General features: G+C 50.4%; 2 protein-coding genes across 3 annotated transcripts in view; one reads left to right on the forward strand and one right to left on the reverse strand.

The window, feature by feature from the left end:
- LOC143781227 (tyrosinase-like) overlaps window positions 1-23,825 on the reverse strand; it is a 301,860-nt gene that overhangs the window by 216,782 nt on the left and 61,253 nt on the right. The window contains exons 1-2 of one of the 2 annotated variants that reach the window (XM_077267711.1): window positions 5,445-5,903; window positions 3,344-4,138 (exon numbers count right to left, since the gene is read on the reverse strand). In XM_077267711.1, the coding sequence (XP_077123826.1) occupies window positions 3,344-4,129 (786 nt within the window). In that variant the 5' untranslated portion in view covers window positions 4,130-4,138; window positions 5,445-5,903. Of the gene's footprint in view, window positions 1-3,343; window positions 4,139-5,444; window positions 5,904-23,825 lie in introns of those variants that run through there. The other variant, XM_077267712.1, reaches the window with a different exon arrangement.
- Window positions 1-23,825, forward strand: part of LOC143781228 (uncharacterized) — a 254,177-nt gene that overhangs the window by 172,171 nt on the left and 58,181 nt on the right. The window lies entirely within an intron of this gene.

A 23,825-nucleotide genomic window follows, 5' to 3' on the forward strand; every position in this document is an offset into this window, starting at 1 on the left:
TCTAAACGATCTGTCGCGCCCTCTGAAGTGAATTACGCTACTGATTTGGGTTGGCTCCGGGCCCATTAATCCTTAGGAAATTGGAGCTGGTGGCAGCATAATTTGTTCTGTGCGTTTGGGAGGCTTTGTAGCGATGGCGGCGTTGATGATTATTGTTCCCGCCTGAGTGAGAGTAGTTATATCACCCTCGCTGCAGTGTGCCCAATAGCCAGTACATTGCAGGCAGCCTTTCTGGCGACTAATTACCCTAGGTGCAGTACCCTGACTGACCTGAGGGTAAGGGGGGTGCCAGAGAGCTGCAAGTTCCAAACTGGAACTGGGAAGTGGGATATAGATAAATCCCCTTCAGAAGGAACCAGGGGCAACCAAACAACCCCAGTTCGTGACAAATTGGTGTGAGTGGTGGGGATGATAAAGGTATCTTCCCCGTGATCCGTAATATAGTGGTGGGATCCCTGACATATCCAGTGGGTCCGTGACGTATTGGTGGCAGCACGGTGGGATCCGTGACACGGACCTAAAACAAATATCTGTAAATTCCCTAATTTTTAGTCCTAATTTTATTTACTCCTCTGGTGTAAAGATCTTTGGAAACTTGCATAATTTTGGTGCAACTGGAGAGTGTGTTAATATTTTGTGACTTATGGCATTCTCGCTACATATTCTGTCAAAGTAGGCAGGAGCGTAATAATCGTCGCTCGCCTAGTTCATGATGAACGGTGGCGTCCGATACGAATGGAGTAAGGTTAGTGGCGAGGTGCTTACGGAGGCACACACTACTTCTCTGATGGCCCTGATTCCAAAAGACATGTCTGACTCCAGCACAACCCTGTGAACAATTCCGGTCCTGATGAATTGGGGCGCTGTCTGGGGTTCAGACCAAGGCACCTGAGAAATATTGATAAACTGTAACATATAACGGAAGGATTCGGAATTCTTTTCTGTTACTTTGGGTAAATCAAAAGGTGAATTCTGCTAAAGGGAGACATGCTGGTGATTAAATTCAGATATTTACTTGCCATCGTTTTCTGCCTAAACTGCGAATGATAAAAGACATGACCAACTATCTGTTAATAGTTTAGGTAAATGAGGTTTGCCCATACTTGTACCTAGAGTTGAGCAACTTTTACTTTTTTAGGATCGAGTCGGGTTTCGTGAAACCCGACTTTCTCAAAAGTCGGATTTTGTGAAATCGGCCGATTATTGCGAAAAGTCTGGGATCCGACTGAAACATGTAACCCAATGCAAGTCAATGGGGATATCTCTCTCTCTCTCTCTCCTCGGACAGTGTAAATCGCTACATCCAAAACGGTAAGATGGTGGTTATACCCCCCTCCCCCTGTGACGCCGCAGAAAGCAAGACGACACCTATGTCATCACGCTGCCCACACTCCTTCATTGGCTGAAAAATGGCGGTTAAAGCGTCATATGAAACGCGACTTTGGCGCGAAGATCGCCGACCGCATGGCCGATCCCACACTGGGATCGGCTCGGGTTTCACGAAACCCGACTTTGCCGAAAGTCGTCGACTTATGAAATTGACCGATCCGTTTCGCTCAACCCTACTTGTACCCACATTTTATTAGTAATCAGTAGTGATGAGCGAATATACTCGTTACTCGAGATTTCCCCAGCATGCTCGGGTGTCCTCCGAGTATTTTTTAGTGCTCGGTGATTTAGTTTTCATTGCCGCAGCTGAATGATTTACATCTGTTAGCCAGCATAAGTACATGTGGGGGTTGCCTGGTTGCTAGGGAATCCCCACATGTACTTATGCTGGCTAACAGATGTAAATCATTCAGCTGCGGCAATGAAAACTAAATCTCCGAGCACTAAAAAATACTCGGAGGACCCCCGAGCATGCTCGAGAAATCTCGAGTAACGAGTATATTCGCTCATCACTAGTAATCAGTGCAGAAAGACTACTGTTCTGTACAACTATGCCCTGACTGTTGCTGTAATCCCATAGGCCACATATTCATTCTTGAAGTCTCCAAATCTTTAATCTTTCTCCCTTTTTCTTACTTTAACCCCTATCCGGCATCAGGCGTAATAGTACACCGATGTCGGACTCCCTCCCTTTGATGTGGGCTCCGGCGGTGAGCCCACATTTTTCCCGGCACATCGCAGCTGTTTTAAACAGCTGACATGTGCCCAGAACAGCCGTGGATGGAATCGTGATCCACCCGTGGCTATCAACCCGCTATATGCCGCTGTCAAACTCTGACAGCTGCATTTAACATGCACTTCTGGCAATCGTGCCAGAAATCAGCCCCCCGGTGGGTTGGAGGTCTCCTGGAGACCTCTATGGTTGTCACTGCCGGCTTGATGTGATCACCACCCAGTGGTCGGATCTCATAGCAAGTGAGTAATTCAGCTACATACAGGCAAACTGATCATCACCTCTATGTAGCTGAGCCGATCGGGTTATGGCAGCTTTTAGTCTCCCATGGACACTATTGAAACATGCCAAAAGTGATTGAAAAAAGTTTTTAAAAATACAAAAAAATAAAAGTTCAAATCATCCCCCTTTCACCCCATTCAAAATAAAACAATAAAAATTCAAACCTACACATATTTGGTATCACCGCATTCAGAATCACCTGATCTATCAATAAAAAAAGGATTAATCTGATCGCTAAACGACGTAGCGAGAAAAAAGTCAAAACGCCAGAATTACGTTAATTTGGTCATGCGACATTGAATTAAAATGCAATAACGGGCGATCAAAAGAACGTATCTGCACCAAAATGGTATCATTAAAAACCTCAGCTCGGCGCGCAAAAAACAAGCCCTCACCCAACCCGAGATCATAAAAAATGGAGACGCTACGGGTATCAGAATTTTTTTTTTAACAAAGTTTGGACATTTTTTTACCACTTAGATAAAAAAGAATTTAGATCTGTTTGGTGGCTATGAACTTATAATGACCTGGAGAATCATAATTGCAGCTCAGTTTTCGCATTTAGTGAACCTAGCAAAAAAGGAAACAAAAAACAAGTGTGGGATTGATTTTTTTTTGGAATTTCACTTCACTTTAAATTTTTCCCATTTTCTAGTACAGAACATGGTAAAACCAATGATGTCATTCAAAAGTACAACTTGTCCTGCAAAAACTAAGCCCTCACACAGCCATATTGACGGATAAATAAAAAAGTTATGTCTCTGGGAAGAAGGGGGGCGAAAAACGAAAATGCAAAACCGAAAAAAGCTCTGGGGGTGAAGAGGTTAGCGCTAGTTATTAAGATGCAGCCAACCCAACCAACACAAATTCAATAATCTGGGTCTTTTTAGAGTCTCTTATAAGCTATAGCCTACTTAATTATATGAATTGTAAAAATACCTTCCAGAATGAAAAGTGGGAGTAGGGATTGAGGACCCCCTGGTCATCATTAGTTCCCAACAATTCATCAGTACAGATGGAGCAGTTCTTCTCGCTTCTCCAATCGTAATAGGGAATTGCAAAATCTTCATCTCCAGTCATGATCTGCATCTGTCTCTCCAAGAACAGGAGACCTAATCGATGCCATCCAGGAAATGTGGGCCCCTGGTGGGCAAAGTTCTTTTCAGGGATAAATGTGCTATTAATCATGATGGGCTTCATGGCGTAATAATGCATCCACGCAAAGACATCATATAGAGAAGCATCTACAAAGCGGTAAGTCTCACGATGAAACCGGTCTCCTGTGCTCAGGACAACAAAATCTTGACTTTTTGTGGTCTTGGCCAAGGCTAAGTAACTGATCAATCTTTTCTGCTCCAGAACTGTCAGTTCCCGGATTTCTCGCCTTAAGACTATTTTCTTCCTGTCACATTTCTCGCCATGAAAGCCAAATTTGCAATCACCACAATCAAATCCACTATAGTTTCCAAAGCACTCGCAAGTATAATCATAATAATGTCGTGGCCAGTCTAGACGGTCATCGTTGTACTGGGGAATCTTCTCTCCTGATGAAGCTATCCAGTCTTTACATCTGCCACGACCAGACAGGGAACCACATGGGCTTTTATCTTTCCAAAGTGGACAGCAACTCTTGGTGCGAAAAGAAGCTTCAGTAGTGCAGACTCTCGGGAACTGTCCTTCCACAAAGCCAAGGCTAAACGTGAGGATGACTATGAAGCTAAACATGTCTTCCACCTGAAAAGAGAAAAATATTAATCTTATTTATTTTAATCAATTAAGCATATTGGGGGAAAGAGATTAACGTTAAACTGGTTTCACCACACTACAAATGTTGATCCTCTTTTTTCAGATTTTACCAATAGCACTTTTTCATATGAAACATACAGTGGGTGCGGAAAGTATTTAGACGCCTTTAAATTTGTCACTTTTTGTTCAATTGCAGCCATTTGGTAAATTCAAAAAAGTTCATTTTCTCTAATTAATGTCCACTCTGCACCCTGTTATGATCCGGTGACCTTGGAGCCGCATAAGAGACTTTCTCAGGAGTAGGTGGAACCTGTACTGACCGCAAACCCTAAACTAACACCGCAACTAGAAGTAGCCGTGGGGTGTACCTAACATACCCTAGACACCTCGACACAGCCGGAGGACTAAATACCCCTATAGATGGAAATAGGAATACTACCTTGCCTCAGAGCAGAACCCCAAAGGATAGGCAGCCCCCACAAATATTGACTGTGAGTATAAGAGGAAAAACACACGCAGGCAGAAAAACAGGATTTAGCAAAAGAGGCACTTCTAGCTAAACAGAAAAGGATAGGACAGAATTCTAAGCGGTCAGTATTAAAATCCTAAAAATATCCACAGCAGATAATACAAAAATTCCACATCTAACTAAAGACATAGAACGTATATCTGCATCTCCTGAGAATCCAGCATGACTGAAAAATCCAAACAAAGTCTAAGCTGGACAAAAACACAATGAATTGCACTGAATTGCAAAGCACACTGCATGTGTGCACAGAGACAAAAAAACAGACACTTATCTTAGCTGAATGGGCACCAGGGCATGAGGAACTAGAGAGAGATGCAATCCCTCCAAGAACAATGAACAACTGGCCAGGACTCATGGATCCTGCACACCTAAATACCTAATAGAGCTGCAATCAGCAGAAACACCTGCTCGGATTACAACCCCAAGACAACTGCACTACCACCAACAACCACCGGAGGGAGCCCAAGAGCAGAATTCACAACAGCACCCCATCTTGACTGAAAAAACCCCCAGAAATGTAGACATTTTTGCAAACTAATTAAAAAAGAAAAACTGAAATATAACATGGTCATAAGTCTTCAGCCCCTTTGCTCAGACGCTCATATTGATGTCCCATGCTGTCCATTTCCTTCATTGGAGTTGTAACGGGGCCAGGGTGATAGTCGTGTCGAGGGGCTGCTGCTGTTCTGTGACACCCTGACGATCCGCTACAGAAATATCATGTCCATTTTGTGGTGTGCAGTGTGTGTCACGGATTTCACCCACCTGTGGGTCAGGGATCTCTTCAGCATGCAGAGCTCCAGTCCTTTCAGACAAGATTCCTTGTTCTTTTCCAATAAAACTTTACTAAACTCAGGCTTCTTCATGACAGTTACAGTCCATCCATTTCCACAATACATGAGAACTCCATCTCCTGCACTTTCCCTGGTCTGCTCCTTCAGCTTATCTTCCTGCGCCATGGTTTCCTGGCCCACAGCTCCCTGAGCCATCCAGCTAGCTGATACTGAGTGCTCCCCTTCTAATTACCCCATCCTGCGTGAAAAATCAGGTTGCCTCTGCAATTCCTGTTCGGACCATAAGTCCCACAGAGTAGCATACCTCCCAACCGTCCCGGATCCAGCGGGACAGTCCCGATTTTGAGACGCTGTCCCGGCCGGGATCTTACTTTTCCTGCACTGCACTGAGAATCAGCCACCACATCCCCTCTTCATGCATCCATGTAGCTCTCGGTGCCGGCCACGCCCCCTCTTCATGCATCCATGTAGCTCTCGGTGCCGGCCACGCCCCCTCTTCATGCATCCATGTAGCTCTCGGTGCCGGCCACGCCCCCTCTTCATGCATCCATGTAGCTCTCGGTGCCGGCCACGCCCCCTCTTCATGCATCCATGTAGCTCTCGGTGCCGGCCACGCCCCCTCTTCATGCATCCATGTAGCTCTCGGTGCCGGCCACGCCCCCTCTTCATGCATCCATGTAGCTCTCGGTGCCGGCCACGCCCCCTCTTCATGCATCCATGTAGCTCTCGGTGCCGGCCACGCCCCCTCTTCATGCATCCATGTAGCTCTCGGTGCCGGCCACGCCCCCCTCTTCATGCATCCATGTAGCTCTCGGTGCCGGCCACGCCCCCTCTTCATGCATCCATGTCGCTCTCGGTGCCGGCCACGCCCCCTCTTCATGCATCCATGTCGCTCTCGGTGCCGGCTACGCCCCCCTCTTCATGCATCCATGTAGCTCTCGGTGCCGACCACGCCCCCTCTTCATGCATCCATGTAGCTCTCGGTGCCGGCCACGCCCCCCTCTTCATGCATCCATGTCGCTCTCGGTGCCGGCCACGCCCCCTCTTCATGCATCCATGTCGCTCTCGGTGCCGGCCACGCCCCCCTCTTCATGCATCCATGTCGCTCTCGGTGCCGGCCACGCCCCCCTCTTCATGCATCCATGTAGCTCTCGGTGCCGGCCACGCCCCCCTCTTCATGCATCCATGTAGCTCTCAGTGCCGGCCACGCCCCCTCTTCATGCATCCATGTCGCTCTCGGTGCCGGCCACGCCCCCCTCTTCATGCATCCATGTCGCTCTCGGTGCCGGCCACGCCCCCCTCTTCATGCATCCATGTAGCTCTCGGTGTCGGCCACGCCCCCCTCTTCATGCATCCATGTAGCTCTCGGTGCCGGCCACGCCCCCTCTTCATGCATCCATGTCGCTCTCGGTGCCGGCCACGCTCCCTCTTCATGCATCCATGTAGCTCTCGGTGCCGGCCACGCCCCCTCTTCATGCATCCATGTAGCTCTCGGTGCCGGCCACGCCCCCTCTTCATGCATCCATGTAGCTCTCGGTGCCGGCCACGCCCCCTCTTCATGCATCCATGTAGCTCTCGGTGCCGGCCACGCCCCCTCTTCATGCATCCATGTAGCTCTCGGTGCCGGCCACGCCCCCTCTTCATGCATCCATGTAGCTCTCGGTGCCGGCCACGCCCCCCTCTTCATGCATCCATGTAGCTCTCGGTGCCGGCCACACCCCCTCTTCATGCATCCATGTCGCTCTCGGTGCCGGCCACGCCCCCTCTTCATGCATCCATGTAGCTCTCGGTGCCGGCCACGCCCCCTCTTCATGCATCCATGTAGCTCTCGGTGCCGACCACGCCCCCCTCTTCATGCATCCATGTAGCTCTCGGTGCCGGCCACGCCCCCCTCTTCATGCATCCATGTAGCTCTCGCTGCCGGCCACGCCCCCCTCTTCATGCATCCATGTAGCTCTCGGTGCTGGCCACGCCCCCTCTTCATGCATCCATGTAGCTCTCGGTGCCGGCCACGCCCCCTCTTCATGCATCCATGTAGCTCTCGGTGCCGGCCACGCCCCCTCTTCATGCATCCATGTAGCTCTCGGTGCCGGCCACGCCCCCCTCTTCATGCATCCATGTAGCTCTCGGTGCCGGCCACGCCCCCTCTTCATGCATCCATGTAGCTCTCGGTGCCGGCCACGCCCCCTCTTCATGCATCCATGTAGCTCTCGGTGCCGGCCACGCCCCCTCTTCATGCATCCATGTAGCTCTCGGTGCCGGCCACGCCCCCTCTTCATGCATCCATGTAGCTCTCGCTGCCGGCCACGCCCCCCTCTTCATGCATCCATGTAGCTCTCGGTGCTGGCCACGCCCCCTCTTCATGCATCCATGTAGCTCTCGGTGCCGGCCACGCCCCCTCTTCATGCATCCATGTAGCTCTCGGTGCCGGCCACGCCCCCCTCTTCATGCATCCATGTAGCTCTCGGTGCTGGCCACGCCCCCTCTTCATGCATCCATGTAGCTCTCGGTGCCGGCCACGCCCCCTCTTCATGCATCCATGTAGCTCTCGCTGCCGGCCACGCCCCCCTCTTCATGCATCCATGTAGCTCTCGGTGCCGGCCACGCCCCCTCTTTATGCATCCATGTAGCTCTCGGTGCCGGCCACGCCCCCTCTTCATGCATCCATGTAGCTCTCGGTGCCGGCCACGCCCCCTCTTCATGCATCCATGTAGCTCTCGGTGCCGGCCACGCCCCCTCTTCATGCATCCATGTCGCTCTCGGTGCCGGCCACGCCCCCTCTTCATGCATCCATGTAGCTCTCGGTGCCGGCCACGCCCCCTCTTCATGCATCCATGTAGCTCTCGCTGCCGGCCACGCCCCCCTCTTCATGCATCCATGTAGCTCTCGGTGCCGGCCACGCCCCCCTCTTCATGCATCCATGTAGCTCTCGGTGCCGGCCACGCCCCCTCTTCATGCATCCATGTCGCTCTCGGTGCCGGCCACGCCCCCTCTTCATGCATCCATGTAGCTCTCGCTGCCGGCCACGCCCCCCTCTTCATGCATCCATGTAGCTCTCGGTGCCGGCCACGCCCCCTCTTCATGCATCCATGTCGCTCTCGGTGCCGGCCACGCCCCCTCTTCATGCATCCATGTAGCTCTCGCTGCCGGCCACGCCCCCTCTTCATGCATCCATGTAGCTCTCGCTGCCGGCCACGCCCCCTCTTCATGCATCCATGTAGCTCTCGGTGCCGGCCACGCCCCCTCTTCATGCTGACCACACACGGCACTGTGCTCACTGGGATACTGCCCTATCACTCGGCTGTGTCCCGCCTGCACATACAGAGGCAGGAGGCGGACCGGCCGCAGCTGCCATAGGAGGGAGGATAAACAGGAAGCAAGAGCATAATAGGGGCCATGTGTGCGGGGAGGAGCCGTCTCCAGCAGTGCCGGCCAGGCGTGCGCCGGCTGTGTCCTCAGAGCGGACGTCACGATGAGCACTGTGTGCAGTAAGTGTGTGCCTGACACCGAGTGCCACAGATGACTGCACCGCTATGTGCTGAGCTCTGCTTAGGACAGCCTGCTGCCTCATGACCGCGCACACACACAGCACTGCTGCCACATGACCGCGCACACACAGCTCTGCTGCCACATGACCGCGCACACACACAGCTCTGCTGCCTCATGACCGCGCACACACAGCGCTGCTGCCACATGACCGCGCACACACAGCTCTGCTGCCTCATGACCGCGCACACACACAGCTCTGCTGCCTCATGACCGCGCACACACACAGCTCTGCTGCCTCATGACCGCGCACACACACAGCTCTGCTGCCTCATGACCGCGCACGCACACAGCTCTGCTGCCTCATGACCGCGCACGCACACAGCTCTGCTGCCTCATGACCGCGCACGCACACAGCTCTGCTGCCTCATGACCGCGCACACACACAGCACTGCTGCCACATGACCGCGCACACACACAGCACTGCTGCCTCATGACCGCGCACACACAGCTCTGCTGCCTCATGACCGCGCACACACACAGCTCTGCTGCCTCATGACCGCGCACACACACAGCGCTGCTGCCTCATGACCGCGCACACACACAGCACTGCTGCCACATGACCGCGCACACACAGCTCTGCTGCCACATGACCGCGCACACACACAGCTCTGCTGCCTCATGACCGCGCACACACAGCGCTGCTGCCACATGACCGCGCACACACAGCTCTGCTGCCTCATGACCGCGCACACACACAGCTCTGCTGCCTCATGACCGCGCACACACACAGCTCTGCTGCCTCATGACCGCGCACACACACAGCTCTGCTGCCTCATGACCGCGCACGCACACAGCTCTGCTGCCTCATGACCGCGCACGCACACAGCTCTGCTGCCTCATGACCGCGCACGCACACAGCTCTGCTGCCTCATGACCGCGCACACACACAGCACTGCTGCCACATGACCGCGCACACACACAGCACTGCTGCCTCATGACCGCGCACACACAGCTCTGCTGCCTCATGACCGCGCACACACAGCTCTGCTGCCTCATGACCGCGCACACACACAGCTCTGCTGCCTCATGACTGCACACACACAGCTCTGCTGCCTCATGACCGCGCACACACACAGCTCTGCTGCCACATGACTGCACGCACACAGCTCTGCTGCCACATGACCGCGCACACACAGCTCTGCTGCCACATGACCGCACACACACAGCTCTGCTGCCTCATGACCGCGCACACACACAGCTCTGCTGCCACATGACTGCACGCACACAGCTCTGCTGCCTCATGACCGCGCACACACAGCTCTGCTGCCACATGACCGCACACACACAGCTCTGCTGCCTCATGACCGCGCACACACACAGCTCTGCTGCCACATGACTGCACGCACACAGCTCTGCTGCCTCATGACTGCACACACAGCTCTGCTGCCTCATGATTGCACGCACACAGCTCTGCTGCCTCATGACTGCACACACACAGCTCTGCTGCCACACAACTGCATGCACACACAGCTCTGCTGCCTCATAACTGCACACACACAGCACTGCTGCCTCACAACTGCCCACACAGCTCTGCTGCCTCATGACTGCACACACACAGCTCTGATGCCTCATGATTGCACACACACAGCTCTGCTGCCTCATGACTGCACACACAGCTCTGCTGCCTCATGACTGCACACACAGCTCTGCTGCCTCATGATTGCACACACACAGCTCTGCTGCCTCACGACTGTGCACACACCGCTCTGATGCCTCATGACTGCACACACACAGCTTTGCTGCCTCATGACTGCACGCACACAGCTCTGCTGCCACACAACTGCATGCACACACAGCTCTGCTGCCTCATAACTGCACACACACAGCACTGCTGCCTCACAACTGCCCACACAGCTCTGCTGCCTCATGATTGCACACACACAGCTCTGATGCCTCATGACTGCACGCACACACAGCTGATGCCTCATGACTGCACGCACACAGCTCTGCTGCCTCATGATTGCACACACACAGCTCTGATGCCTCATGACTGCACGCACACACAGCTGATGCCTCATGACTGCACGCACACAGCTCTGCTGCCTCATGACTGCACGCACACAGCTCTGCTGCCTCATGATTGCACACACACAGCTCTGATGCCTCATGACTGCACGCACACACAGCTGATGCCTCATGACTGCACGCACACAGCTCTGCTGCCTCATGATTGCACACACACAGCTCTGCTGCCTCACGACTGTGCACACACAGCTCTGCTGCCATATATATCGGATGCTGTGCAGGCAGTGGATCAGTTGCCTATAGTAACTTCTCATAGACCTTTATCTGTTCCCTTAATAAGCAGGGGTCCCGTTGCTATGGGTAACTGCCCCAGTGTTGCCCACATATCTGTTCTGTGATCAGTCACCTTGAATAACACTGGTCTACAAAAAAAAAAAAACATTTCTGGCCTGGACTTTAAGAACAGTTTTAGGCTAATTTGAGGGCGCTGAATTCAAATCTGATCTTATACTTTATCACATCACGTTTTTGCGCTATAGGTATATAGCCCATTTTCATGAATTCCATGATAAATATAAGTAGTGTATGAAAAGTGCCGGTTTATACGGTTCACTAAGGTAAATTTAGGTTTCATTTAGTCTCCCAATAAATGTGAGAATATCTTTGTTTTCTTTGAACATGCATAATTCCCATTTGTTATGATAACACCCTTGTTTTCTGTGCTACTGGGACAGTAGAGCTACAGCAGAGCATTGGGTGAAAACTGAATGGCCTCAGCGACAGAGTTTGGCGTCTGGCGATAAGAATGTCATCCATGATCCTCTCGTGGATAGGAAGGACATTGTCTTTCCTCCCTTACACATAAAACTTGGATTGATGAAGCAGTTCGTCAAAGCTCTCAATCACAGTGGAGAATGCTTTAACTATATATGTTCAACTTTTCCTGGTCTTAGTGAAGAGAAGAAAAAGGCTGGAATATTTGATGGACCTCAAATAAGAACACTTATGAGACACCCAAATGTTATCACATCAATGAACGAGACAGAAGAATGGAATGCATTTTGTAATGTGGTGCAGAATGTTCTAGGGAATAAGAAAGCCGACAACTATGAAGAGATTGTGGAGGAGCTACTAATGAGTCTGCGAAATCTGGGATGGAGAATGAGGATCAAGATTCACTATTTACACAGCCATGTGGACTTTTCTCCAGAGAACCTTGGGGATGTGAGCGAGGAACAAGGGGAGCGTTTTCATCAGGACATTAAAACGATGGAAGAACGGTATCAAGGCCGGTGGGACTCACATATGATGGCTGACTATTGCTGGGGCTTGATGAGAGACAACCCAGGAGCCGTACATCACAGATCAGCCAAGAAAAGAAAGTGACAATAACTGCCATTTGTCATTCATCTGTGTGCCATATATGTGTGCTTTTATATTTTGTAGTTTAATTCTGTAAGTATATTTGATTTGCTGCACATAGACTTTGTAATCTTTGTTATTCCTTGATTTAAAATATACAATGTAGTATCGAAAATCATGTGTTTTTATCATAAAACATTAGGAGTAATTTTCATCAAAAATTGAAAATCTCAAAATCCTGATGTGATAGCCAAAAACGGAGTTCATATTCGTAATCAGCAGCCAAAATTGACTTAAAATAGGTTATAAAACCTTTTGGCAGAAAAATTGCATTGACCAGTGTGATCAGTAAATGAGGACAATCTCCATCCGGCCATTTTCTGCTGTCTATAAGGCTATGTGCACACGTTACGGATTTTTCACATTTTTTTCAGCAGTTTTCCACTGCAAAAACAAACGCTTAAAAAATGCTTACATTAAGCATCCTATCATTTTTAATGCATTCCACAATTTTTATGCACATGTTGCATTTTTTTCTGTGATAAAAATGCATCGCGGAAAAAAACGCAGCATGTTTATTAATTTTATGGATTTTTCACGGATTTCCCGCTATATTATCGCATTGGGAAGCTCTGTAAAAAAACATCAAAAATCCTCAAAAAACGCGAGAAAAACACGAAAAATACCCGTGCGGATTTCCTGCAAAAGTAGTCCAGATTTGCTCAGGAAAATTCTGCACACTTTCCTGAAAGTGGGCACATAGCCTAAACCTTGCTGGTCATTGTATCTCTTCGGGAACATTGCGACCTGTGTGGCGTATGACGGCTGCGCGCCCACAGTGAGGAATAGCACAGTGGCCGCGGTTTATAGACCTCTCCTGCCCCAGTGTCTGATTACTCTGGGTTACCAGCATGTCTGCTTCTGGTCTCCGCCAATAGAAAGGCATTGCGTGCAGTGACTCTGCGTGGAATGATTGGAACTGCGTCCGAAACGCTGCTATTCCTGAGCGTCCGCACGCAGCCTTCATCCTGCAGGGTTTCCTGAGGTGTCTTTTCTGACATCTTTTGTGATGCCTCTGCCACCAGATTTTTTTTTAATCCTTCTATGTATTACTTCTGAGCCTCTGAAGAATGGTCGTCTCGCATCTGTTATCTGCTTTGTGGCTTTTGAAATCTGAAACGGTTTAAAAAAAGAAAGCTGGAGCCTGGGCATGTTCACACATTGCATTTCTTATGCTGTAATGTCCATTGTCTGTACAAGTCCCCTCTGAAATGTAAAGTGCTGCGGAATATGTTGGCGCTATAGAAATATAATGATTATTAATTATAATTAATGAATCATAATTATTATTAATATATATTATTATTAATATATAGAAATATTATTCTGTAAAATCCTGTGGACTATTTTGGCATCATATAAGCTAGTGTAATAGTTACATGTACAGTTGTGTTGGCATGAATGAATGGTGTGTTAATTTATGGGGGGGGGTTTGCATTTTATTTCACAACCTGTTTTACTGATGTCTTTGTATGTTTTTGCTATGTAATATGTCATAAATGACTGTGCACAGTAGATTCTTCAACTTTCTACTGTAACTTGGCCATAAGTGTGTGCCCGATTTAGGGTACCGTCACACATTGAAATTTCCATCGCTACGACGTTACGATTCGTGACGTTCTAGCGATATCGTTACGATATCGCTGTGTCTGACACGCTACTGCGATCAGACACCCTGCTGAGAATCGTACGTCGTAGCAGATCGTTTGGAACTTTCTTTCGTCGCTTGATCACCCGCTGACATCGCTGGATCGGTGTGTGTGACAGCGATCCAGCGATGTCTTCGCTTGTAACCAGGGTAAACATCGGGTAACTAAGCGCAGGGCCGCGCTTAGTAACCCGATGTTTACCCTGGTTACAAGCGTAAACGTAAAAAAACAAACCGTACATGCTCACCCGTCGGTGTCCTTCAGGTCCCTTGCCGTCTGCTTCCTGCTCTGAGTGCCGGCCGGCACTGCGCTCTGCGCCTCTCACTGTACGGCTGCACTCAGAGCTGGAAGCAGACGGCAAGGGACCTGAAGGACACCGACGGGTGAGTATGTACGGTTTGTTTTTTTACGTTTACGCTGGTAACCAGGGTAAACATCGGGTTACTAAGCGCGGCCCTGCGCTTAGTTACCCGATGTTTACCCTGGTTACCCAGGGACTTCGGCATCGCTCCAGCGCCGTGATTGCAACGTGTGACCGCAGTCTACGACGCTGGAGCGATGATTATACGACGCTGCGACGTCACGAATCGTGCCGTCGCAGCGATGAAAATTTCAATGTGTGACGGTACCCTTACAGTGGGAGCAGCGCTGATCAGTGTCAAGACCTAAAGAGGCAGCAATGGCCACAGCCTCTATTCAACACACATTCTCAATGTAGGCTGCACAAATGAATAGCAAAGTGTTAGTAAACTGCTCGTACCATCCCCTGGTTCTTCAGCAGTCTGGCAGCCACGCATCCAGCCTTAGGGTATGTTTCCACGTTCAGGATTGCTTCAGGATTTGGTCAGGATTTTTCATCAGTATTTGTAAGCCAAAACCAGGAGTGGAACAAATAGAGGAAAAGTATAACAGAAACATATGCACCACTTCTGTATTTATCACCCACTCCTGGTTTTGGCACGTGGAACGCCCGCCAGGGCCGTGGGGTACTCGGTCCGGTACTTAAAGGGCTGTGTCACGGCGACGGCAACCCGGTCCATGGCCCTGGGCGCCCATGTTAAAGGAAATGTCTTAAAAGGGGTTGTTAGGAATAGAGTTTGTTCGTGATGCCACCTGTGGTATTCAGTCAGGGATGACCGACGCTGCTTAAAGGGGCCAATGGGGTGATGTTATGGCAGCTGGGATGGTATGGCTTCCCACAGGTGAAGCTGGGTCCCCAGGGCTCCTGATGTATAGATAAATATGGTGGGTGGCATAGCGAGAAATGGAGGGCACAGGTTTGCAGTCTCTTTACCTGGTTTACTGATGAATTCAGGCAGCCACAGTCCAGGGTACCAGATCACGGATGCCGGTGTGGTCCGGCTAGCTTGGAAGCAAGTTGGGAGTCCCCCTTACCAGGTGGGGTTGGAAGCCTTCCTTCTAGCGCTGTGGTGTAGTCCCTTGCTGCCTTAGGCCTCTCACAAGGTCCTCACATTTTCTCTCTGTCCCCCAGGTTGGTAGGACACTACCCGTACGACAGGTAGCTCGAGCCTTTTTACAGGATCTCTATCATGACCCCAGCTCTATTCTGCTACTGTGTCCTCGGGTTTCAATGGTGGACAGGTGACTTGCAATCCAGCTATCCTGCCGGTTTCTGCTGTGAGATGTAGAGTACTTCACAACCCTGTTCTCCCGGCTCTTCTCGTGGATGCACAGCCCCTCTCTTACTCTCTGACTGCTCCAGTCTGCTGTCTGGCACTCACTGACTCACTAACTTCCCCTCCAGAGCAGAATATGTACTGCTCAAAAAAATAAAGGGAACACTAAAATCCCACATCCTAGATATCACTGATTGAAATATTTCAGTTGCATATCTTTATTCATTACATAGTGACATGTGTTGAGAACAATAAAACATAAAATGATCAATTTAAATGAAAATGAATATCCCATGGAGATCTGGAGTTGGAATGATACTCAAAATAAAAGTGGAAAATAAAGTTACAGGCTGATCCAACTTCAGTGAAAATGCCTCAAGACAAGGAAATGATGCTCAGTAGTGTGTGTGAAGGGATCTCCTCCCAGACCTGAACTAAAGCATCTGCCAACTCCTGGACAGTCTGTGGTGCAGCGTGACATTGGTGGATGGTGTGAGACATGTCCCAGATGTGTTCAATTGGATTCAGGTCTGGAGAGCGGGCGGGCAAGTCCATAGCTTTAATGCCTTCATCTTGCAGGAATTGCTGACACGCTCCAACCACATGAGGTCTGGCATTGTCCTGCATTAGGAGGAACCCAGGGCCAACCGCACCAGCATATGGTCTCACAATCTCACAAGGGGTCTGAGGATCTCATCTCTGTACATTCTGACAGTCAGGCTACCTCTGGTGAGCACATGTAGGGATGTGTGTGCAGCGCCCCAGAGTCCTGGTCATTGCAGTAATGTCGCTCTTCCATCAGGGGGAGTGATATTACGTCTGATGGTACTAAAGGAGTTCACCTTGCCAGGAGTCACAGTCACACACTACAATTCACACTCCAGTCCACCAGGGGGAGCAAAGGTACTATCTACTAGGCCACTCCTCATACACGGGTAAAACTGGTGGGTTGGATAGGAAGTTAGAATGAAGCTACCTGGGTTTGACCCAGAGAGGACCTGTCAGGCAGACAGCGGGAGGAGGAACATCTGAGCTGCAGACAGAGATCCCACCCCTGACAGGGACCCCTGACAGAGGCCAAGCACGAGATAGAACGTTACGGAGCTGCACCTGCACCCATTGCGGCAGCATCCTAAGAAAGGACACGAAGCGAATTGTACTGTGGAGAGTGAGAAACGAAGTCACAGCACAATTTTTCTATAACCACTGCCTAAACTTTAATGGGGTATAATATTTAATACTAGATTCCTTCTTCATGCTCTAAAACGTATCCTAAGTTTTCTGAAGGGAATTACGCTACTCTTTTGGACTAGCTTCGGACCCGTTTAATCGAAGCTGGTGGCAGCATCCCGTGTGCGGGCCTTTGGGTGTCGTTGTAGCAACTGCGGCATTGATAATTATTGTTCCTGCCTGAGTGGGAGTAGTTTATCGCATCGCTGCAGCGTGCCCAATAGCCAGTACATAGCAGGCAGCCTTTCTGGTGACTAATTACCCTAGGTGCAGTACCTAATCTGACCTGAGAGAAAGGGGGGCGCCAGAGAGCTGCAAGTTTCAAGTGGAACTGTAAGTGGGATATGCATAAATCCCTGCAGTTCGTGGTATAATGAAGAGCAGTGGGATACCTAAAATAAGCCCCTGCTGTAAACTAAGAGGTCAATAGCCTTGTGTGTTTTTTTTTTCATCACATTGTAGCAGTGGAGGGATAACTAAGATAAGCCGCCTGCACATGTGATAGCCATCTGTTGGCCTAAAGTTACCCCGATCCGTGACGTAGGGGTGACGGTCACGGTGTGAATCATGACATATTGGGGGCAGCGGTGTGGATTCGTGACACCGACCTTAATACCTATGAAGACACGGAGGCAAATTGTGGGAGAGGGGCATCTCTAGGGTCCCTATAAAATAGCTCCAGGCCTACCCCGTCATATGGGTTGTCCTATCCATACCATCTGGGGGACAGAGAGAGAGAGAACATCAGAAACATCCATGAAAGTTGTGAGGACTATCCCGTGGTGCTCAGCAGGGAGGTACTACAACACACAGGCGCTAGTAGGAAGGCTACTGATTTCCACCTGGATAAGGGAACTCTGGATGTGCCTTCGGACCGGCCGGACTCTGCTTGCCCTGGGAATGGTACTCTGGACTGTGGACTCTGAAGTCTTCAGTAAAAGGTAAAGAGACTGCGACCTTTGTGTCCTTGTTATTCATTGAGCCTTACGACGTCCACCATCACCACCTATACAACTGGGAAGCCCTGGGGACATACTTCACCTGTGGGAAGGTACACCATCTAGCTGCCATTCCATCACCCCAGCGGACCCCTAGCAGCGTCGGTCACCCTGACTGAATACCAAAGGTGGCGTCACGAACACCGTACAAACTACTTCACTTTTAATTGGACGCCCCTCAGAAGGGCCACGGACCGGGTCGGGCCACCGTGACATCCTGTCATGTCGGACGCTGTTCACACTAGGGCGTCCGACCGACAGCGGTAATTCCACATACGTTTTCAGTTTTCCCTGTCTGTGCTTTCTGTGGGGATTGGTGTGTGGTCTCTTCACTGGGTTGGCGGGTGGTGGTTTCAGCTTAGGGCTGAAACAGGAGACAGGGTCAGGCCTGGCGGCCCAGACATGCACACCTTTAGTGTAACTTCTGGGAAAGGGTCAGACAGGGTTTCCCTAGCCTGAGGGATATCGCAGGGGCCCGGGTAACCAGCCTTAGTCTACCCAGTACTCCCATGACATTATAATCGGCCCAAAAAGAAAAAAAAAAAAAAGGAAAGTTTTTTATGTCATGGATCCCATGACTTCCATAACCCGCCAGTTGGAGGCGCTGTCCTTACAGGTCACTGAATTGAAGGGGGCAGTTCAGCAACAGGGTCTTGTGGTGTCTAATGTGCAAGTGGAAACTGCAGGTAGAGTTGCAGAGCCAAAAATCCCTTTACCTGAGAGGTTTGCTGGGGAAGGCAGTAAATTTGCTGTTTTCCGTGAAGCTTGCAAATTATATTTTCGTATGCGCCCGCTTTCTTCAGGTAATGAGGCTCAGCGTGTGGGCTTGGTTTTGTCATTACTGAACGGAGATCCCCAAGCATGGGCGTTTTCATTACCTTCTGATTCAGCTGCATTTAACTCAGTGGAGAGTTTTTTTTCTGCTAATGGACTCAGATATGATGATCCTGACAGATTGGCTCTAGCAGAATCTAAAATACGCGCTCTCCACCAGGGGGAGCGAATGGCGGAGGATTACTGTTCTGAATTTTGCCGCTGGGCGGTGGACACACAATGGAATGACCCGGAGTCAGTTTGTATATGGGGTTTCGAGAAGGGTTAAACAAGCCCTCCTGATGTATGAGACTCCTGCTTCTCTAGAGTCTGCCATGAGTCTTGTTGTCCGCATTGATCGCCGTTTGCGTCAGGGGGCGCTAGAGACGCCGCCTATGGGGGAGGTCGTAGGTGCACATGAGGTTTCTGCAGGTGAACCCACGGAGCCTATGCAAATCGCAGGGGTGTCACGTCAGCAAGCCCCCTCGCTCAGGAAGCAGGGAGCCTGTTTTTGCTGTGGTAAAAAGGGGCATTATGTAAATGCTTGTCCTCTGTTTTCTAAGAAAAGCGCAACGGCGGAAAACTTCTAAGCTCAGAGGGTGTGGAGGAGGCCAATCTGAGCTTATGCATATCCTCCATGGTGGTCTCTCAATGTAGGCTCCCTGCCAGAGTTATGGTCGCTGGCAGAGAGCTGCCAATCACTGTTTTTGTGGATAGTGCTTCGGCCACTAATCTCATTGATGAGGAGTTTGCGCGCACGGCCAGGTTCACGGTCGAAAAATTGCCTCATCCTATCCGGGTGGTCACCATCAATGCTACCCCTCTCCCACAGGGGGAGATTACTGAGTTTGTGGCTGAGGTGAAACTCCACATTGGGGTTCTACATTCTGAGCAGGTTACATGTAGGGTGTTCAGTAATCTTCCTGCACAAATGGTTCTGGGTTTTCCATGGTTATCTATGCACAACCCGGTTATTGACTGGAAAACTCAGGACATAATTCAGTGGAGCGGATTTTGCCAGGAGAATTGCCTGGCCACATGTGTGTCCACTGTGACTCCAAGCATTCCTGAGTCACTGCTGGATTTTGCGGATGTGTTCTCAGAGAAGGGTTGCTCAGAATTGCCACCACATCGCCCCTATGACTGTACTATTAGGTTTAAACCAGGGGCCAAATTGCCGAAAGCTAGGATGTTCAACATCTCTGGTCCTGAGAGGCAAGCGTTGAAAGACTACATTGCTGAGAGTCTGGGCAAAGGGCACATCAGGCCTTCGTCCTCGCCGGTGGCAGCGGGGTTCTTCTTCATTAAAAAGAAAGATGGCGGTCTACGCCCGTGTCTGGATTTCAAGGAGTTAAACCAGATTACGGTTCGTGATCCATACCCTATGCCACTGATACCTGATTTGTTCAACCAGGTGGGTGGTGCTAAGTGGTTTTCCAAGCTTGACCTCAGGGGGGCGTACAACCTCCTAAGAGTCCGTCAAGGTGTTGAGTGGAAGATGGCTTTTAATACTCCTGAGGGTCATGTTGAAAATTTGGTGATGCCATTTGGGTTGACAAACGCACCTGCAGTTTTTCCACATTTCATAAATGATGTATTCTCGCATGTTCTGGGGAAATTCGTTATTGTGTACCTAGATGACATTCTCATTTATTCATGCGACCGTGATACTCATTTAGATCATGTCAGGCAGGTGTTACAGCTTCTCAGAGAAAATAAGCTCTATGCTAAACTTGAGAAATGTGTATTTTCGGTTCAGGAGTTGCCTTTCTTGGGTTATATTGTGTCTGCTTCAGGGTTTAAAATGGACGCTGCTAAGGTGCAAGCGGTGCTGCATTGGGAACGGCCTGATAACCTAAAAGCACTTCAGCGGTTCCTTGGATTTTCTAATTATTATAGAAAATTTATCAAAGATTTTTCTACCATTGCTAAACCGCTTACTGACATGACGAAAAAGGGTACCAATTTCTCCGCCTGGCCTGAGGCTGCTGTGCGCGCATTCGAATTTCTGAAGAACAGTTTTGCTTCGGCCCCCATTCTGGTGCAACCGGACGTATCAAAACCATTTACCGTGGAAGTCGATGCGTCTGAGGTTGGAGTGGGGGTGGTGCTGTCACAAGGCTCATCCTTGGGCGAGTTGCGTCTGTGCCCCTACTTTTCCAAGAAGCTGTCGCCCGCCGAACGTAACTACGATATCGGCAACAGGGAGTTGTTGGCTATCAAGTTGGCTTTTGAGGAATGGCGACACTTTTTGGAGGGGTCAGTCCATCAGGTTACAGTTATCACCGACCATAAAAATCTGCTGTATTTGGAGTCAGCCAAGCGTCTGTACCCCAGGCAGGCTCGCTGAGCATTGTTTTTCACGTGGTTCAACTTTTTTGTTACATACCGACCTGGGTCTGAGAACACTAAGGCGGATGCTTTGTCCAGGTGTTTTCCGGGGGGAGAACCTCGGGAAGATCCGGTACCCATCCTCCAAAAGGGTGTAGTGGTCTCGGCTCTCACAACCGAAGTTGAGGCTGAGATTGCCGAGGCTCAGGAGGAGGTACCAACCAGAGCTTCCCATTAATAAATCGTTTGTACAGCTCCATCTTCGCCTAAAGGTGTTGGGTGAGCATCATGATGCTGTCCTGGCTGGCCATCCAGGGGTTAGGGGTACCGCATGTACCACGTGCGCTAGGGCTAAGACGTCCCGCTCCCGTCCTGCTGGCACACTACATCCTCTCGGGGTACCCAGTAGGCCATGGACGGAGATTTCCATGGATTTTATCACAGATTTGCCCTCCTCTGCTGGGAACACGGTCATTCTGGTGGTTGTTGATCGGTTCTCAAAGATGTCGCACTTTGTGTCCTTGCCTTCATTGCCTAACGCTAAGACTCTGGCTCAGGTATTTGTGCAGGAGGTGGTCAGACTTCACGGGGTCCCGTCTGACATCGTGTCTGATAGGGGTACTCAGTTTGTGGCAAAATTTTGGAAAGCTTTTTGCTCACAGCTGGGGATCAAGTTGTCGCATTCTTCTGCGTTTCATCCTCAGTCAAATGGTCAGACCGAGCGTATGAACCAGAATTTGGAGCAGTACTTACGCTGTTTTGTTTCTGACAATCAGGAGGAGTGGTCGACGTTCCTTCCTTTGGCTGAGTTTGCTATAAATAATCACCGTCAGGAATCGTCTGGGGAGTCCCCGTTTTTTTGTGTTTACAGGCTCCATCCTCAGTTTTGTACTCTGCGTCAGGGGGGCTCTACTGGCGTCCCGAAGGAGGACCAGTTAGGAGCACAACTGTCATCTGTTTGGAGGAGAGTGAAACAGCGCTTGCTAAGCGTAGGTGCAAGGTACAAACGAGTGGCTGACAGTAAACATGTGACAGGTCCGGACCTGAGTGTGGGTGACTGGGTGTGGTTGTCCACAAAAAACATAAAACTCAAGATTCCATCCTTGAAATTGGGTCCAAGGTTTATTGGTCCATTTAGGGTTGCCGCCATCACTAACCCAATAGCCTACCATTTAGCGCTCCCTACGGTATATAAAATATACAACGTGTTCCACAGATCTTTATTAAAAAAGGTGGTGGGTTCTGTGGACACGGCGCCTATGCCACCTCCAGTTTTGGTGGATGGCAATTTGGAGTTTGAAGTCTCCAAGGTGGTTGACTCTCGAGTAGTGCACCGCACATTACAGTACCTGGTACACTGGCATGGTTATGGGCCGGAAGAGAGGTCCTGGGTACCAGCCTCAGACATATATGCGGACCGGCTGGTCAGTATGTTTCACCGCCGCCATCTGGACAAGCCGGGTCCTATAAGTCGTGAGGGCCCTGGGGTCCCTCGTAGAAGGCGGGGTACTGTCATGTCGGACGCTGTTCACACTAGGGCGTCCGACAGACAGCGGTAATTCCACATACGTCCACTACACGCTCAGTGGCATCAGATAGACTTTATCCAGCTTGCTCGGGGTTAATCTAGCTGGTAATTTGGTTGGAGGCTGGGTCACACCCACGGCCTTTAAATAGTCATGCTGGACTTTGGGCGTCGCCGATTATAGCTTGTGCTTTGTGCCTAGCGATTCCGGTCTGGAGTGGTGGTCTTGTTGTAGGAATATTGTATCTGGTGGTGTATTATCCTTTGTCATATTCCTCCATCCTATATTTGTATTTGTTTTGCCCTGTGCACATTATAGTGTATTCCTGTGTGTCTGCGGCGTGGTGTGTTTTTCAGTTTTCCCTGTCTGTGCTTTCTGTGGGGATTGGTGTGTGGTCTCTTCACTGGGTGGCAGGTGGTGGTTTCAGCTTAGGGCTGAAACAGGAGACAGGGTCAGGCCTGGCGGCCCAGACATGCACACCTTTAGTGTAACTTCTGGGAAAGGGTCAGACAGGGTTTCCCTAGCCTGAGGGATATCGCAGGGGCCCGGGTAACCAGCCTTAGTCTACCCAGTACTCCCGTGACACATCCCCAGAACCGAGAGAGATAGACCCGGTACCGAGTACCCCATTGCCCTACACGTGGGGGTGCTCCAAAATCTTGGCGTCACGAACAGGATCTACTTAAGCCTGAAAAATCGGGTCATGTGTGCCTAAGAACTGTGTCAGAACTGTATTGGAACTGTGATTTGCTGAAAGACTGTGTATTGCCATTTGCCGCCAAAATTGCCGCCAAAATGGCCGCCATTACCGTGCCACGAGGAGTGCAGGAGAAGAAGAATTGCGTGCCATGGGAGGAGACTACCAAAGTGGCGCCAGAAGCGACGACCGCCCCCTCCGACTATAGCTGTGAGAAGACGACTTGCCCCGAATGGAAGAAGGAGCTCCACCCCCAGAAAATGGAGAAGCAACGTGCATGTGCGGCCGCCGACCTCGAGGCAGTGAGGGTGACCAGCGAGTGCCTGAACGACGACAGAGTGATCCAGGACTGTCTCAGCCGACCGGAGGTGAACCAGAGCTTGCCGCTACTGGAGGATCCGGATTCCCAGGATCCGCCGGTGGAGGGGCCGAGCCATCAGCTCCTGGACGTAGAACCGACCACAGTGAAGAAATGGAAGTCGGAGCTGTGCAAGAAGGTCGCATTGGAAGAACCGTGGCCCGAGCAGCCGCCGAC

This window comes from Ranitomeya variabilis, chromosome 6, assembly GCF_051348905.1.
Source record: "Ranitomeya variabilis isolate aRanVar5 chromosome 6, aRanVar5.hap1, whole genome shotgun sequence".
In the NCBI taxonomy this organism is placed as follows: domain Eukaryota; kingdom Metazoa; phylum Chordata; class Amphibia; order Anura; family Dendrobatidae; genus Ranitomeya; species Ranitomeya variabilis.